The sequence below is a fragment of the Lagenorhynchus albirostris genome, chromosome 16 (genome assembly GCF_949774975.1).
Source record: "Lagenorhynchus albirostris chromosome 16, mLagAlb1.1, whole genome shotgun sequence".
NCBI lineage: Eukaryota > Metazoa > Chordata > Mammalia > Artiodactyla > Delphinidae > Lagenorhynchus > Lagenorhynchus albirostris.
The window spans coordinates 49,059,585-49,076,411 of NC_083110.1; the positions used below are offsets into that span (position 1 = coordinate 49,059,585).

The 16,827-nt window shown below is 42.7% G+C and overlaps 1 protein-coding gene across 3 annotated transcripts in view; it reads right to left on the reverse strand.

The window, feature by feature from the left end:
* The window catches only part of HTR7 (5-hydroxytryptamine receptor 7), a 93,498-nt gene extending 77,377 nt beyond the window's left edge, over positions 1–16,121 (reverse strand). For all 3 annotated transcript variants that reach the window (XR_009536142.1, XM_060126575.1, XM_060126576.1), the window contains exon 1: positions 15,273–16,121. Coding sequence is in view for 2 of the 3 variants with exons in the window: in XM_060126575.1 (XP_059982558.1) it covers positions 15,273–15,817 (545 nt within the window). In the remaining variant the exon portion in view is untranslated. The remainder of the gene's footprint in view (positions 1–15,272) is intronic.
* Between the last annotated feature and the right edge of the window lie 706 nt (positions 16,122–16,827).

A 16,827-nucleotide genomic window follows, 5' to 3' on the forward strand; every position in this document is an offset into this window, starting at 1 on the left:
CTAGGAATAAACCTACCTAGGGAGACAAAAGACCTGTATGTAGAAAACTATAAGACACTGATGAAAGAAATTAAAGATGATACAAACAGATGGAGAGATATACCATGTTCTTGGATTGGAAGAATCAATATTGTAAAAATGACTACTACCCAAAGCAATCCACAAATTCAATGCAATCCCTATCAAATTATCAATGGCATTTTTTACAGAACTAGAACAAAAAAATCTTAAAATTTGTATGGAGACATAAAAGACCCCGAATAGCCAAAGCAGTCTTGAAGGAAAAAAACGGAGTTGGAGGAATCAGACGCCCTGACTTCAGACTATCCTACAAAGTTACAGCAATCAAAACAACATGGTACTGGCACAAAAACAGAAATATAGATCAATGGAACAGGATAGAAAGCCCAGAGATAAACCCACGCACTTATGGTCAACTAATCTATGACAAAGGAGGTAAGGATATACAATGGAGAAAAGACAGTCTCTTCAATAAGTCGTGCTGGGAAAACTGGACAGCTACATGTAAAAGAATGAAATTAGAACACTCCCTAACACCATACACAGAAATAAACTCAAAATGGATTAGAGACCTAAATGTAAGACTGGATACTATAAAACTCTTAAAGGAAAACATAAGAACACTCTTCGACATAAATCACAGCAAGATCTCTTTTGATCCACCTCAAGAGTAATGGAAATAAAAACAAAAATAAACAAATGGGACCTAATGGAACTTAAAAGCTTTTGCAAAGCAAAGGAAACTACAAACAAGATGAAAAGACAACCCTCAGAATGGAAGAAAATATTTGCAAACGGGGCTTCCCTGGTGGCGCAGTGGTTGAGAGTCCACCTGGCGATGCAGGGGACATGGGTTTGTGCCCCAGTCTGGGAAGATCCCACATTCCATGGAGCGGCTAGGCCTGTGAGCCATGGCCACTGAGCCTGCGCGTCCGGAGCCTGTGCTCCGCAACAGGAGAGGCCACAAGAGTGAGAGGCCTGCATACTGCAAAAAAAAAAAAAAAAATTAAGAAAAAAAATATTTGCAAACGAATCAATGGACAAAGGATTAATTTCCAAAATATATAAACAGCTCATGCAGCTCAATACTAAAGGAACCAACAACCCAGTCCAAAAATGGGCAGAAGACCTAAATAGACATTTCTCCAAAGAAGTCATACAGATGGCCAAGAGGCACATGAAAAGCTGCTCAACATCACTAATTATTAGAGAAATGCAAATCAAAACTACAATGAGGTATCACCTCACACCAGTTAGAATGGGCATCATAAAAAAATCTACAAACAAGAAATGCTGGGGAGGGTGTAGAGAAAAGGGAACCCTCTTGCACTGTAGATGGGAATGTAAATTGATACAGCCACTATGGAGAACAGTATGGAGGTTCCTTAAAAAACTAAAAATAGAATTACCATATGACCCAGCAATCCCACTACTGGGCATATACCGAGAGAAAACCATAATTCAAAAAGACACATGCACTCCAGTGTTCATTGCAGCACTATTTACAATAGCCAGGTCATGGAAGCAGCCTAAATGCCCATTGACAGATGAATGGATAAAGAAGACATGGTCCATATATACAATGGAATATTACTCAGGCATAAAAAGGAATGAAATTGGGTTATTTGTAGAGACGTGGATGAATCTACAGACTGTCATACAGAATGAAGTGAGTCAGAAAGAGAAAAACAAATATCGTATTTAACGTATATATGTGGAACCTATAAAAATGGTACAGATGAACTTGTTTGCAGGGCAGAATTAGAGAAACAGATGTAGAGAACAAATATATGGACACCAAGTGGGGCAAGCAGCGGGGGAGGGGTGTTGTGATCAATTGGGAGATTGGGATTGACATATATACACTAATATGTGTAAAATGGATAACTAATAAGAAGCTGCTGTATAAAAAAATAAATAAAATACAAAAAAAATAAGAAATTGCTAACAAAGGACTATCACCTTTGTGACCCAGAAAGGAAGCCAGAGTGGTAGGAGCCTGGCAGTATTCAGAAAACTATCAAGTATAAAACCGTGAGGTAATCTGTTTATTAAACGGGAGAATCTGCAAAGACTTCTCTTGAGAATATCAGAGACTTTTTCAAACCTAACGTATAGAACATACATCTCCCAAAATACAATTCTGAAATATTCAGGCAGCTGGGCTGGATTGATTCTAGATGGATTGAAGCATGCCATTTCAGTCTCCCCATGATAGGCTATAAATATTGATAGCCCCCTTTAGGTGGACGGTTCTGCCTGATGCTCCACATGAAAGAACCATTTGGAAGGAAGAAAGCTATCCAGCTGCCTCTCTTTCAAAGATTGGGAAATATTATCAGAATGCCCAGAAATACAGAATTTGAATCAGAACAGAGGCCAGGATGAAAGTGAGAATACAAACTGGCTAAATGGGCAAAAATAAGCTCCCCAAATAGATGCACTGGAGCTGTTCCCCCAAAGTCCCACAGCTGCTCAGCCCCCAGAGGCTGGCATCCTGTACTTCAACAGGCAACATCAGAAGCATGAGCGCTTAGCTCTGACCTAGCAGTCCTCGTTTTGCAGCAGTCCTTAACAAGAACTCTCCAGGCACAGAAAGGCTGTTCAAAAACAGACCATAGAGTACTGGGGGTTTTATTGATGGAAGTGCTCAAACTAGCCAATTGTTTGCAAACAGAAGCTAAATGACTCATAAACTCTTTCAAGAAAGGTCATATCGCACAGGGATTGACTGCAAAGCAACATGTACAACCTAACTTTTTAAAGGTCCAAATTTTCTGGTGTGTGAATAAAATAATCTTAATTTAGGCTCAACTAGATAACCTCTTGAGGACGAGGCTGCGTCTTTATTCAGCTTTGTATCCCCACAGTACTTCAATACCCAGTAGGCAAACAACAAGGGTTTGCTTAGTAAATAAATCTCACCCCCACCATCTCCTCTAGCTTGCTCGCCCATGGATCCTCTCTCCCCCTCTCACCTCCCCTCCCTCTCTTTCTCTCTCTCCATCCATATCCCCACCACCTACCTAACCCTCTCTCCACCCCTCTTCTCTCTCTCTCTCTCTCTCTCTCTCACACACACACACACACGTATATACACTTGGCCTCTTTGTTAGGACCTCCTACTCATCTAACTTAAAACTATGAAGATGTGGATCTTAACATTCCACAGCGACCTCACCTTGACCATAACCCCAAAGCTAACAGATGGACTGGAGTGGGAGATACCATGGATGAACACTAGAGAAAAATGTGACAAAACACATCTGGCCCCAAGGATATTAGATAAGAGACTACGGACTGATATGAATATAATAATAATTATTATTAACATCATCACTGTCCTGTCTGAACAGCAGGAGAAAACACTTATCACTTGACATGGTTCAGAGATGATGTTCACAAAGCCAACAGCCCTCTGAGCTGGAGTCAGACCTTCCCTCAGCCAAGCAGGATTCACTGCTTTCCTCCTGTGTGCTCTTAGGCAAGTTACTTAACCTCTCTCAGCCTCCCTTTCCTCATCCTGCAGGAGTAGCAGGGATGAGAGTAACCACAGAGTGGTCATGGGGATGAAATGAGATGCATCACATAAATCCCGTGGCACTGGGCCCGGCACATAGTACGTGCTCAATAAATGATATTGCGACTGTCAGTTACTGTGCTTCCCTACTTGGGTATCTCCTTCATGCCTGACACCTATGGCTTTCCTTCTGGGATGCATGAGCTTGGTCGAAATATGTTTTGTTCATTGAAATGAAAAGGATCTGGGATTTTTGCTTCATTTTGCCTGCCTTTTCACCCTGCTTCATGGCACAGTAATGATGACAATAAAGAGCTGACTCCTGGCTCTAAGCTGCTAAATCTTTTGCATCACTAGGGCTTTGTTTATGTCAGTGTTCCTCACCCACGTGGAGAGCAGAAAGTGACTCACCAGCCTACTATGCCTTGATGGGACGACCCCTTGGGACTGTCCCATTGCCTCCACGCTGCTTCTGTTTCATTATACAATCTCCTGACTCTAATTTGGTTTCCCTAAAAAACTTCACCAAGAAGAATATTTCATAAGAAGCTGGAGAATAAGAAGGCAAGGCCAGGGCTTCCCTGGTGGCGCAGTGGTTGAGAGTTCACCTGCCGATGCAGGGGACACAGGTTCATGCCCCGATCTGAGAAGATCCCACATGCCGCGGAGCGGCTGGGCCCGTGAGCCATGGCCGCGGAGCCTGCGCGTCCGGAGCCTGTGCTCCACAATGGGAGAGGCCACGGCAGTGAGAGGCCCGCGTACCGCAAAGAAAAAAAAAAGTAAAAAAAAAAAAAAAAAGGGAGGCAAGGCCAGACATTTGGGAATCAGAGGCACCCACCTTCCCTCTCTTCCTTCCTTCCTTCCTCAGTCAATCCACACGGATTAACTGAACACCTACTATGTGCCAAGTACTATGCTGGGGGCTGGGGATTCAGTCTCCAACAAGAGAGACCCTGGTCCTACCATGCCTGCTGTATGGATGACCCCACAAATCATGAATCCATTACAATTAATTTCACAAACCAGTCATTACAAATTGAGGTCAGTGCAAGAAAGAAAACATGCAGGGAGTTATAAGACTGTCTAAGATAGTCTGGGGATTCTTGGAATGCTTCCATGAGGCAGTAACATCTAGTTGAGGACCTGTCTGAAGAGTGATAAGAATGAACCAGCCCAAGAGGCACATAAGTGTGTCAGCAAGGTGGGGTGGGGAGTAGGCAATAAAAAGACTTGTGAAGTCCCTGAATTGCAAAATCTCAAGGAATAGAAAGAAGCTCAGAGTTGCCAGAATATGGGGGGGGGGGAAGGGGGGCAGGGGAGGAAGAGAGACGACCTACATGATAGTTAGAGAATTGAACTGACTTTAACAGAATCTTTGGCAGAAGTCGGCAAACTCCAGCAGGGTTAAATCTGGTCCCTTCCTGTTTTTGTATAGCCTCCCCACACACACCAGCTAAGAATGTTTTCATATTTTTAAATAGTTGAAAAAAATTAAAAAGACTAATATTTAATAACATTGTGAAAATCTTATGAAATTCAAATTACAGTAGCCATAAATAAAGTTTTACTGGAACACAGCCATGCCCGTACATTTACATATTGTCTATAGCCGCTTTCACACTACAGTGGCAGAGTTGGGGAGCTGCGACAGAGACTATATGGCATACAAGCCTAAAATATTTACTATCTAGCTCTTTGTGGAAAAAAATTGCCAACCCCTGATCTAGTGAGATAGGCAGAAGTCAGATTATAAGATCTTTTAAATCATATTAAAATTTTAGGATCTTATCCCAAGAGCAGGGGAACTCATTAACCCATTAAAGAGTTTGAAGAGGAGAACAGCATAGTTCAGCAGCACCCAGACCTGTATGCACGTTGGGTTAACCTAGGGAGCTTCCAGAATATAATGCATGAGTCTCACCCCCAGAGACTGTGCATCAGTTGGGTTTGTGTATGGCCTGGGTATGGGCTTTGGAATTTTTTGAAGATTCCTAGGTGATGCTAATGTGCAAGTAAACTTTGGGAACCATGGATAGAATCGCATTTGCATTTCTACAAGATCATGCTAACTCAGGGCTTCTCCAGTCATCTGGAGGATATTTTCAAAGATACTGATGCCAAAGTCCACCCAGACCAATTATATCAGGATCTCTAGAGATGGGCTCCGAGCATTGCCCAGGTGATTCTAACGTGCAGCTAAGGTTACACACTCTGCATTAATGTGCAGCAAGGGTAGATACACGAAAGCCCTGGGAGGCTACTTTGCATGGTCCAAGTGAAAGATGGCAGAGGCTTGGCTTGAGTGTCTGGCGCTGGGACTGGGGAGAAGAAAAGTGAAGGGACAGTGAGCAGGACTTGGCGATGCACTGGTGACAGTGGGGGGCTGGGTGGAAAGTTTCAAAAGTGATACCTAAATGTCTAGCAAAGCAAATGGGTGCAGGCTGATGCCACTTATTGGGATGGGAACCTTGGAAGAGGAAGAAGTTTGGGGGGTAAGAACATTAGTTCTGTTCTGACATCTTGTTAAAAGGGAGGATGCCTATGATGGGATTAGTCAGATTGAGGCTATAAAGAAGGCTGCGTCAAGTCACAAGAGGCCTTGAATGCTATCTTAACAATGTTCTCTTTATATAGCAGACAATGGCTACAATGATGTAGAGGAACACATATGGGCTTTTGATTCAGATGGTGTTCCTGCCACATACAATGTGTGTGCTCCCTCAACTTCCTCATCTACAGAATGGGATTTAAAATGTTCACACTCTGTCTCCTATACCTTTGGCCAGCCGACCTCAATGACAGCACAGGCCTCAATAAATGCCCTTACAAAGGTGTTGTGAAGATTAAATGAGATATTATGTGAATCTCTAGAAATTTACGTAGCACAAAAGACCCTCAAAAATGGCAGTTGTTATTCCTAAAGGAGAATGACACAGTGACACCTCACAATGATGTTTTAGGAAGTGTATATGGACAATGGTGTGAAGGATAAGCACATAAGATAAGAAACTGGCACTTAGGTTTAGCAGTTATGACAGACAACATGATGGTATCTGTTCATCCATCAGTAAGAAGTCAGAGTCCCGCAATCCTGTGGCGTCCACAGTCCTCCAGAATCCCGGCTACCCTCCCAGTGCACTGCTTCTCCTTCCCAAGTGTGGCTCTGGTTGTCTGTCTTGACCAAGATGAAGGCCAGAGCTCTAGCCACCATACTCACAGCCCAGGTGACAAGATGGAGAAAAAGACCGAAAGAAGAGGATTCTATCAACTCTTAAAGTGTATATACAAGCTGAAAATTAATTTTAGAGATGAGCAAGAATGACTTCCTTCAAAGATAAAGGGGATCCAGAGAAACCAGAATGCACCCTGCACTGCTGATCACAGCAGAATCAAGGCCAAGAGCAGAACTCCGATCATCGAAGCAAATGAGTCATAGCACCTGACAAGGAAGCAAGGCTTCAGCCAGACACCAGTCAGAACTCAAGATTATGGCTCTTGCAAGTTAGCCACAGGAGTTCCTGTAACTGTGGACAACCCAAAAATGACCCCTGCCCTCAAACATGAGGCTAAAAACTAATGGATGCTGAGAGCATTAAAACAATAACTGTATCCGCTCAGATTAACCATACATCTGAAGTAAATCCATATACACCTCACAAGATGTCATCAAATAAATACTTCTGTCCCTTTAATGTAAAACAAAATACATATGTAGGAAAGTGCCTAAAATATACATGAATATTTTAATAGTAATTTTTAAAGTGAACCCTCATGTAACTACCTCTACAGGCAAGAGATAAAACATTACAGCACCTCAAAAGCACACCTCTCTGATCACAGCACCCCTCCTGCCCACCCAGAAGTAATTAACTACTATCCTTGTTCTCGTGATGTATACTTCCTTCCTTTTCTTTACGATATTTACACTTATGTATGTCTCTAAACAATGTTGTTTCTTTCATTTTTATATGACTGGAATCATGTGTTCTTTTGGACTCCACTTCTTCTGCTCAGCATTATGTTTGTGGCCCCAAAGAATTTATGGGTGAAATTACATGATGTCTGACATCTGAGTTAAAATACTGTGAGGAAGGAGGAGTTGCAAAGTATACTTTGAATACGGTGGTCATAAACTCATCACTGTTGAAGCTAGGCGATGGATAGATTAGGCTCTTTATACTATACTCTTGACTCTTAAATAAGTTTCAAAATTTTTATAATAAAAAATTGTTTACATTACTATGTGAGATTCATTTTACTACAACAATTTTCATTGCTATATAGCAACAGTTTTCTAAGTAAGGTCCCCAAACCAGGAGCATCAGAATCATTGGGGAATTTGTTTAAATGAAAATATGCAAATAATTGGGCTCCACCCCAGACTTACTGAACCAGAAACTCTTGGAATGGGGTCCAGTAATCTGTGTTTTAATAAGTCCTCCAGATAGTTCTGATGCAGGCTCAAGTTTGGTAACCACTACTCAATAGTATTCTATTCTGTGAATGTTCCACAATTGATTTATCCATTCTACTACGGATACACTTATATATTATTTCAAGTTTGGGAGTTTCAAATTTGTGGATATTATAAATATTCTTGTACAAGACTTTTGGTGACAAGAGTCTCTCTGACATATACCTAGTGGTAAAATAATAGAATCCCAGAATCATAGGGTGTATGTATCATCAACACTACATGATAATGGCAAACTATTTTCAAAGTAGTTCACCAATTCACAGTCCCACTAGTAACGTACGAAAGTTCCCTCTGCGCTACATCCTTGCCAATATTTGGTATTTTTCAGACATTTTAATTGTTGCCATCTTAGAGGGTTTAACACTTTTAAGCTATCCAAGTTGGGATCAAAAAAACATGTATTAGGGAACAGAACTCCAGACATGAAATCATAGTATTGCAAATATATTAGTTGGTGGGCTTACATGGAATAGGCCTGATGTAGGAAGAATTTGGCATGATGGAGAAACTGAAAAAGGTCAATATGACTATACTATGGAAAGCAAGGTGAAATACAGTACAAAATGTTGTTGGGAAGTAAGGGAGGAATAAATCAGGGACCTTGTAGGTGTGCTAAAGTCTTTGAATTGTATTCCTAGTGAAATGAAAAGCCAATGAAGGGTTTTAAGCACAAAATTTACATCATTATATTTCTATATCTGCATACATTTAAAATCTTTCAGGCACACATCCACTTCTACCTATGATGGGGTTGCTTAATGCTTCAGACCAATGCTTCTGCTGAAAACAACTAGAAAAGCTGGACAAAGCACAAATACATACACACACACACACACACACACACACACACACACACACACACACACACACACACACACACACACACACACACACACACCCCTGCCTAAAGGCGTAACAGAGTTTTTGAGAAAACCAGGAGTGGAGGGGACAAAATCCTAGAAATGAGAGAACCACAAAGAGATGAGCCAAAATTCTGCAGCCACTCTTTCCCTTGGGACATTTGCCTAAACTAGGTGAGGGGTAAGGAGCTGAGGATCCAGGCAAAAAGCCTCAACAGAAATGCTATTAAGAGGCAAAAATACCAGAAGAAATTTTGGTAGTCTCTTGAGGAAAGAAAAACAAAAATTAGAGACCTGAGATGCCAAAATCCAAATAAGAAGGAAGGAACAGAAAACTATGCCCAACACTTGGCTGGTATTCCCCTCAAGACATTTGCTGAATTCTGAAGCTGTGCAGGGCAGGAGGCTAAGAAGCCAAGGAGAACTCTCCCAAAAAACTTTCAGTGAGAGTTTTGATAGTCTCCCACTGCTAAGGAGAGAAAGAAACAGAGTTCTGAACTAGCCAAGGGGAGAAGTCATTGAGAACCCCCTATGCTCTTAGCTGAAGTTCCAAGAAAGCTACACCCTAGAAAGAGGCATTGGCCAGTGGCAGACACAGCTTTATCAAAACCAAAACAAAGCCTACAGTCAGCTAAGTCCCTAACTGGATTACAATAATCAGTCCCCCAATATGCCTGCCTAGAAGTTATTTTCTCTGGAGTAGAATAACATCATATACAACATCCACAGTTTTTCATACAAAATGTTGAGTATACAATTAAAGTTTATTAAGCATGCCAAGACACAAAGCCAAAACCCAGAGCTGAGGGTGGGGTGGGGGGGGAGAGATCACACACAAAGAAACCACAAGTGATTCAGATATTAGAGTTGGTAGAAAAAGAGTCTAACTATGATTAATATGCTCAGAAGTAAAATAGCAAGTTGGAGAAATTCAGTGAAAAGGCAAAGAATTTCACCAGAGAGTTACAATCAATAAAAAGGATCAAATGCAAAAAATAAAAAATAAAGATCAAATATAATTTCTAGTACTCTAAAATTAAGAACTCAATAGATAAGAGCAAACAACCTATTAAACAGAGCAGAAGAGATGATTAATAAATTGGAAGGTAGGTCAAAATTCTTCAAAGCTGAAGAACAGAGAAAAATATAAAATGGAAAAGAAAGAAAAGAGTGTAAGATACATGTGTGATAAAGTAAAACAATCTAAATTATGTAACTTTGAAGACATAGAAGAAGAAAGAAGAGGATAGTAAAAGTATTTAAAGAGATACTAGCAAACTGATTAGAGATATCAATACACAAATACAAAAGTTACTAAGAACCTCAGCAGGGTTGACAGCAAATAAACAACAGAAAATAATCAATAATGCCAAACCTTGGGACATCACAGAAAAATGTATAAAAACTAAAGACAAAAAGAAAATCCTGAAAGCAGCCAGAGGAAAAAAGACATATTATCTTCAAAGAAGTAACAACAATGTTGGTAAATGACTAATTTTTCAACAGAAATGATGGAAGCCTGAAGATAATGGAATAATGTTTTAAAGTGCTGAACAAAAACTCAAACATAGAATTCCATACTTAGAGAAAATATCATTCAAAATGATAGTAAAATTAAGACATTTTTAGATAAGTAAAAACTGAGAGGATCTGTCACCAGCAAACCCTCACTTTAAAAAATGCTAATGAAAGTCTAACAGGCATAAGAAAATGATCCCAGACGAAGGCATGATAATATAGGAAAAAATAAAGAGCAGTGGAAAAGGTAACCATGTGGGTAAATAAGAATGAACACTGACTGCTTAAAATAACAATAAAGATAATATCTAATAGGTTTTTAAAATATGTAGATTAAAATGCATGACAATAACACAAAAGATGTCAGGAGGGTATATAGAATTAAAATTCAATAAGGTACCTTATAATCCAGTGTTATATTTACCCAAAAGGAATGACAATATGTACACAGGATGACATAAATAAATATTTATAGAAGCACTGTTAGTGATATATAGAAAATGGAAACAATGCAAATGTCCATCTACAGGTGAACTGATAAGCAAATTAAATGGAATATTACTCAGCAAAAATAAATGAATAAAACGTTGACAGGCTAAAAACTATGGATGAATCGCACAGCAGACATTATTATCGAGCAAAAGATGCCAGATTTAAGAGTACACACTATATGATGCCATTTTATGAGGTTTTGTCCAAGAAAAAATAATCTATGATGCTAACAGTCAGGACAATGGTTATCTTTGGGAGTATTAGAAACTGGAGAAGAGCAAGAGGGGACCTCTAGGAGGTTGGTGACGTTCAATTTCTTGATCTAGCTGCAGATTACCTCCATGGGTTCACTTAGTGGAAATGCATCAAGCTCTACATTTAGGATTGCTCACTTTTCTGTATGTATTTCAAAAAATCGTTTGAAAATATATTTCGTAAGTACAGAAAGTTATATGCAGGATAACAAGACTGTATCAAGCATCAAGATTAAGAAACAAAGTATGACCGATATCATTGATATGTATGTTACTCCCTGATTACACCTCCACCCACCCCACCAGAGATAACTACTCTCATGAATTTGGTGCTCACCATTCCTCTGAACTATTTTATACTTTGACTCCTTATGTCAGTTCACCTAAACAATATATAGAACTGTTTTGCATGTTTTTAAACTGTATATAAAAGATAATTTGACTTCTATTGTTTAAAGATTATTCTAAAAAGGGCACAAGGAAACTTTCCGGGATGACAAAATATTCTATATCTTATTTGGAGTGTTGGTTACATGGGTACATACATTTGTCAAAACTCATCAAAATGTACATTTAATATCTGTGCATTTCACTACAGGGAAATGTTATCTCACTTAAAACCATTTTTAAAAAAATAGATCATTCTAGCTTCTTCATAGGCAATGGATGAAGACTGGACAGAAGTGGAATCAGGAAGGCCAGTTAAAGTATTACAGCAGACCTAGTGAGGGTCAAACGCACCTATCTGAGGAGTAAGGAAATAAAGTCAGGTTGTGGTCACAGTTCTTTGAGCAGCTTAACTGTGAAGTGGAGCAGTAACTGGAGGGAGGAGTGAAGCCAAAGAAGGAGTTCTTAAAAATGGAATATCAAGCTTGACCCTGTTGAGAGGCAACACTGAAGGCAAAGAAGAGATGAGGACTCAAGGGAAAAACCAAGTCCTCCAGAATGTGAGAGGGAATAGGATGTGAAGTGCAGGTGGTTTGGTCTTTGCTGGGATACAGTGTCTTCTTGTTTTTTAACTGGAAGGAAATACAAAGGGTAGAGATGCAGGAAAAATCGTTTGGTGGTGGAAAGACAAAGTAGTTTCCATCCAATGGCTGCTACTTTTTCAATGATCATGGGTCACTATAAACGGTGGGGATCAGAGTGTTGAAGCCTGTGAAGAAGAAGGGCATGAAATCCATTGGAAAAGGCTGGAAAAGCATCCCAGCATGGTGCGGAGGGGTTAAGAAAAATCAAATGTTCCATTTTAGACAGGTTAAATGCCCAACAGGTAACCAAATTCTTGTAACATAGCATGGGCTCAGAATATTATTATTCATCTTTGCTTACGCTGCACGAAGTATAGCATAACACATATTAGGTACCCGAGAGAGAATGGATAAATGAATGAATGAAGATTAAACTTTTTTCATATTTTCTTAGCACATTCTTATATCATTGGCCATATTCCACAATGGAACTGAAGAAAAAATAGAAATAATGCACCTTATCAGTCAACCGATAACAAATGCATTTTCCTTTTTCTCATTTTTAGTTCTGTGTGTTCTTGGAAGAAAGGCAATCTGTGTCTTCCGATGCTATAAATTCTTCATTTTATCTAAATAAATGACATATTCATCTTCTAAGATAACTGTTAAGCAGAATTCACCAATGGGGCAATTCTCATAAAAAAACTAAGAGACAGAATCTTCATCCCTATGTTAACACAATTTGTGACAATCGTAAGGATAGAGTTGACAAAGAAATTAGAAGCTCTGGCCAAGGTGGATGGACCTAGAGTCTGTCATACAGAGTGAAGTAAGTCAGAAAGAGAAAAACAAATACCATATGCTAACACATATATATGGAATCTAAAAAAAGAAAAAATATGGTTCTGAAGAACCTAGAGGCAGAGCAGGAATAAAGACGCAGACGTAGAGAATGGACTTGAGGACATTCTCAAGGGGGGGAAGGGTAAGCTGGGACTGGAATGAAGTGAGAGAGTGGCATTGACATATATACACTACCAAATGTAAAACAGATAGCAAGTGGGAAGCAGCTGCATAGCACAGGGAGATCAGCTTGGTGCTTTATGACCACCTAGAGGGGTGGGATAGGGAGGGTGGGAGGGAGATGCAAGAGGGAGGGAATATGGGGATATATGCATATGTATAACTGATTCACTTTGTGATACAGCAGAAACTAACACACCATTGTAAAGCAAGTATACTCCAATAAAGATGTTAAAAAAAAGAAGGATTAACCTCATCTCTGTATTGGAGATGTTCCTGCTGCTGCTAAGTCACATGTGCATCATGAGTAAAGAAAACCTTTAGCTCATGTACAGGAATCTCAGCGTGGTCCCACCCAAACCTGGTCATCCTAGGAGACAAATTAGCACACTGTGCTGTTTGCTTATCATTTATCAATTATGAAATGAAAAAAGCTTATAAATGCATTACTTGCAGCAGAAATTGTTATTCGCTTTATTACACTAAGTTCCATTTAAAAGGACTCCATTCATGCAAGAAGCACCGTTTTCGTTGGATGAACAGTCGGATTTTTACGCTTATAATTCAAGCATATACTTACTGTGTATATTGAGTGCACTCTCCCAGTTCCTGTTGCCACAGCCAGACTGCAGTCAGACTGTAAATGCATATCTGTGGTCATGCTTAACTACAGTCATTCAGAACTTCAGCTGTCAAGTTTGGAGCTAATATTCTCACGTATGCAGTTCATGCTTTACTCTTAAAAATAATTCCTTGTTTGCTATTAGAAGCTCCTAACATAACATACAAAATGGCAGGATCAATTTTTTAAAATAATCTAGATCTTTAACTAAATGTAAATACAATGTAATTTTCTTCCCTGAAAATATCCCCTTCCTTCAGTAACTATAAACCCTGGCCAAGCAGTAAAATAGCACAACATGTTAAATATTAAAAAATAAAACAAACAAACAAACAAAAAACCCACACACACAATATAGCAGTGTTTACAGGGAGGAAAAGGAGGAAAACCTCAGTTTTGTGCTACACCATCCTTTGAGACACTCTCATTTTAAGTGTGGAGGCATCAATTACTTCTCCTTTGCTGTAAGATCTACACGTTTAAAGGTTCTGTAGGTCCACTAAGAAAATAAGCAACTGTTTCTCTGTATCATTAAACACAACAGGATACCAGCCTGTGCTGGTTTTAAAACACTAGCAAAACTCCAGCTGTGAATATTAAGGTTTTACTATTTCAGTCTCCAGAGAAGCAGAGAGTTGTTTTGTTGCCAGAGCATTAGGACCGTACTTCAAGTTGTCAACTGCACAATATTTCTAGGACCAACGACTAGCTCCACTGCAGAATCTTGTAATCCTAGAGTCTGAAGAAACCTTGCAGGTCTCCTATTCCAATCTGACATCCAAGACAGGAATTTTTTCCCTCAGCATCCCTGACAGACAGTCAGCCTCTGTTTCAATTACTCCAGTGGGGGAGTTCTCAAGAGAAGATTCCCAAGGGATATGATGAAATGCTAGAACCAACCATTCAGACAGGGAATAAGGCTCCAGTAAGCCTGGAGGATACAGACAGACTTGCCAGACAGTAAAACCAGACTTCCAAAAGAATGTGACTCAGAATCAGCAATCATAGAGGTGCAACGTTAAAACATGTAGACCCCCCAATTTTGGGGCCATTCTAGGTCTTTTTATTGGCCTGAGAAGTAGCTTGTGCAATCAGGAAAGCAAGGTGGCTCTTCTCCCGCTGATTTCTTAAAGAACTGATTCTTTCAGGCTCACAGCAAGGATTTGTCAGGCTCAGAGAGGATCAAATCCCTTCCTTATGAAAACCAAGACAAGGAACCCCCTGGTGGAACTTCTAACGCTTAAAATACTCTTAACTTTGGTCTTAAAATTCTCACTACCGTAAACCAGAACATTTCGAGCTCTTCTTTTAAAGGTGTATATAGGCTACGCTGTAACTGAAGTTGTTTGGTTGGTGTCGGGTTGATGTGTGTGTGTGTGTGGGGGGGGTGGTTAAGCGCAGCCCTTCCTCCCGCAGGGGAGTCTGGTTTATCCGACCAAGAAAGGCAAGTGTGTGGGGCTGAGCTGCCAGCACATCCCCAGGCGGACCCCGGGACGGGGCAGCCCGGCCCTTACCTGTCGATGCTGATCACGCACAGGGTCATGATCGAAGCCGTGCAGCACATGACGTCCATGGCGATAAAGACGTTGCAGAAGAAGTGGCCAAAGATCCACTTGCCCCCGATAAGGTCGGTGACGCTCACGAAGGGCATGACCGCCACGGCCACCGAGAGGTCGGCCAGCGCCAGGGACACGATCAGGTAGTTGGAGGGCTGGCGGAGCTTCTTGACGAAGCACACAGAGATCACCACCAGGCAGTTGCCGGCGATCGTCAGCAGCGTGATGAGCGTCAGGATGGAGCCGATCACAACTTTCTCGGCTCTGCCGTAGTTGATCTGCTCCCCGCAGCCGGAGGCATTGTCCGGGAGTGTGTCCCAGGTGGGCACGGGGCTGGCCGTCACCTGAGGGACCCCGTGCAGCAGGTGCGGCGCCCAGGAGCCCGCGACCGGGCCGGCACCGTCGGGGCTCAGGTCGGGCAGCCCGCGTCCCACCTCTGGCAGGAGAAAAGAGCGGAGGTGCCCGTAGAGGTCCGGGCGGCCGCTGCTGTTAACGTCCATCATCGTGCCGCCGTGCGTCGCTGCCCATGGAGCCGGCGCCCCCGCCACGCGCTCCGGCTGCCGGCCCGGGGGCTTCACCTCGTCGGTTCCGCTCCGCTCGGCCCAGCCATGGGGCCCGCGCAGTCCGCTGGAGGGCGCCCCGGCTCGGCCTTGCGGCCCGCACGTCCCGGTCCCCCAACAGCAGCGGACGACGCGGGAGCGCGGCCACCCGGGGACTCCCTGCGGGAGGCGCCTCCAGCACCCGACGGACCCCCGGGACGCGCGGGATCGGGGGCCGGCGGGCCGGGCTCGGCTGGCCGCACCGCACCGCTCGTACCGCTCGCAGACGCCGAGTGGCTCGGCCGAGAGCGCCCGGGAGGCAGCGGCAGAAGTTGCGGAGAGCGCCCCGCCCCTCGCGCCCGCCGCCGCCGCCGCCGCCGCCGCTCCCCTGCGGCAACCGCGCCGCGTCCCCGTCGCCGCCGCCGCCGCCGCCGCCGCCGCCGCCGGCCGCTGCCCGCCCGCCCCGGGCTCCGGGACGGGTTTCCCCGGCTGGGCAGGGGCCGCCGTCTCTCCCGCGCGCCCCGGCACTGGGCGGGGGGCGGTGCTCCACGTGCCTCCCGGAATCCCGAGCCGCTTTGCCCGGGGATCTTCCGCAGGAGGCTCACACTCCCTCCGACAGACCCGAACCTCCTCACTAGTGAACGACAGTTTGGTGGGGGAGGACTAGGGAGCCCGTGGACGCTCGGACTCATTGCAAAATGAAGAACCCGGGGAGGGATTTTTTTTTCTTTAATCTTGATTTAAAATAAACCTTTCTTAGCACTCCACCAAGCAACAAACAGATACTTCCGTTTCCTATTTTGACCACTGATGGGAGAAAGCGAAGATGGAGAAAAGAGAAGCGGCTGAATGGGGGTGGGGGTGGGAGCTCAGAAGGAGAAAAGGGAGAGGGAGGGACGCCCGGGTCCTGACACCTAGAATGAGATGGGGGCTCTGGGGAAGGGACCTCCAGAGGACTTAAACCCATTGTGACC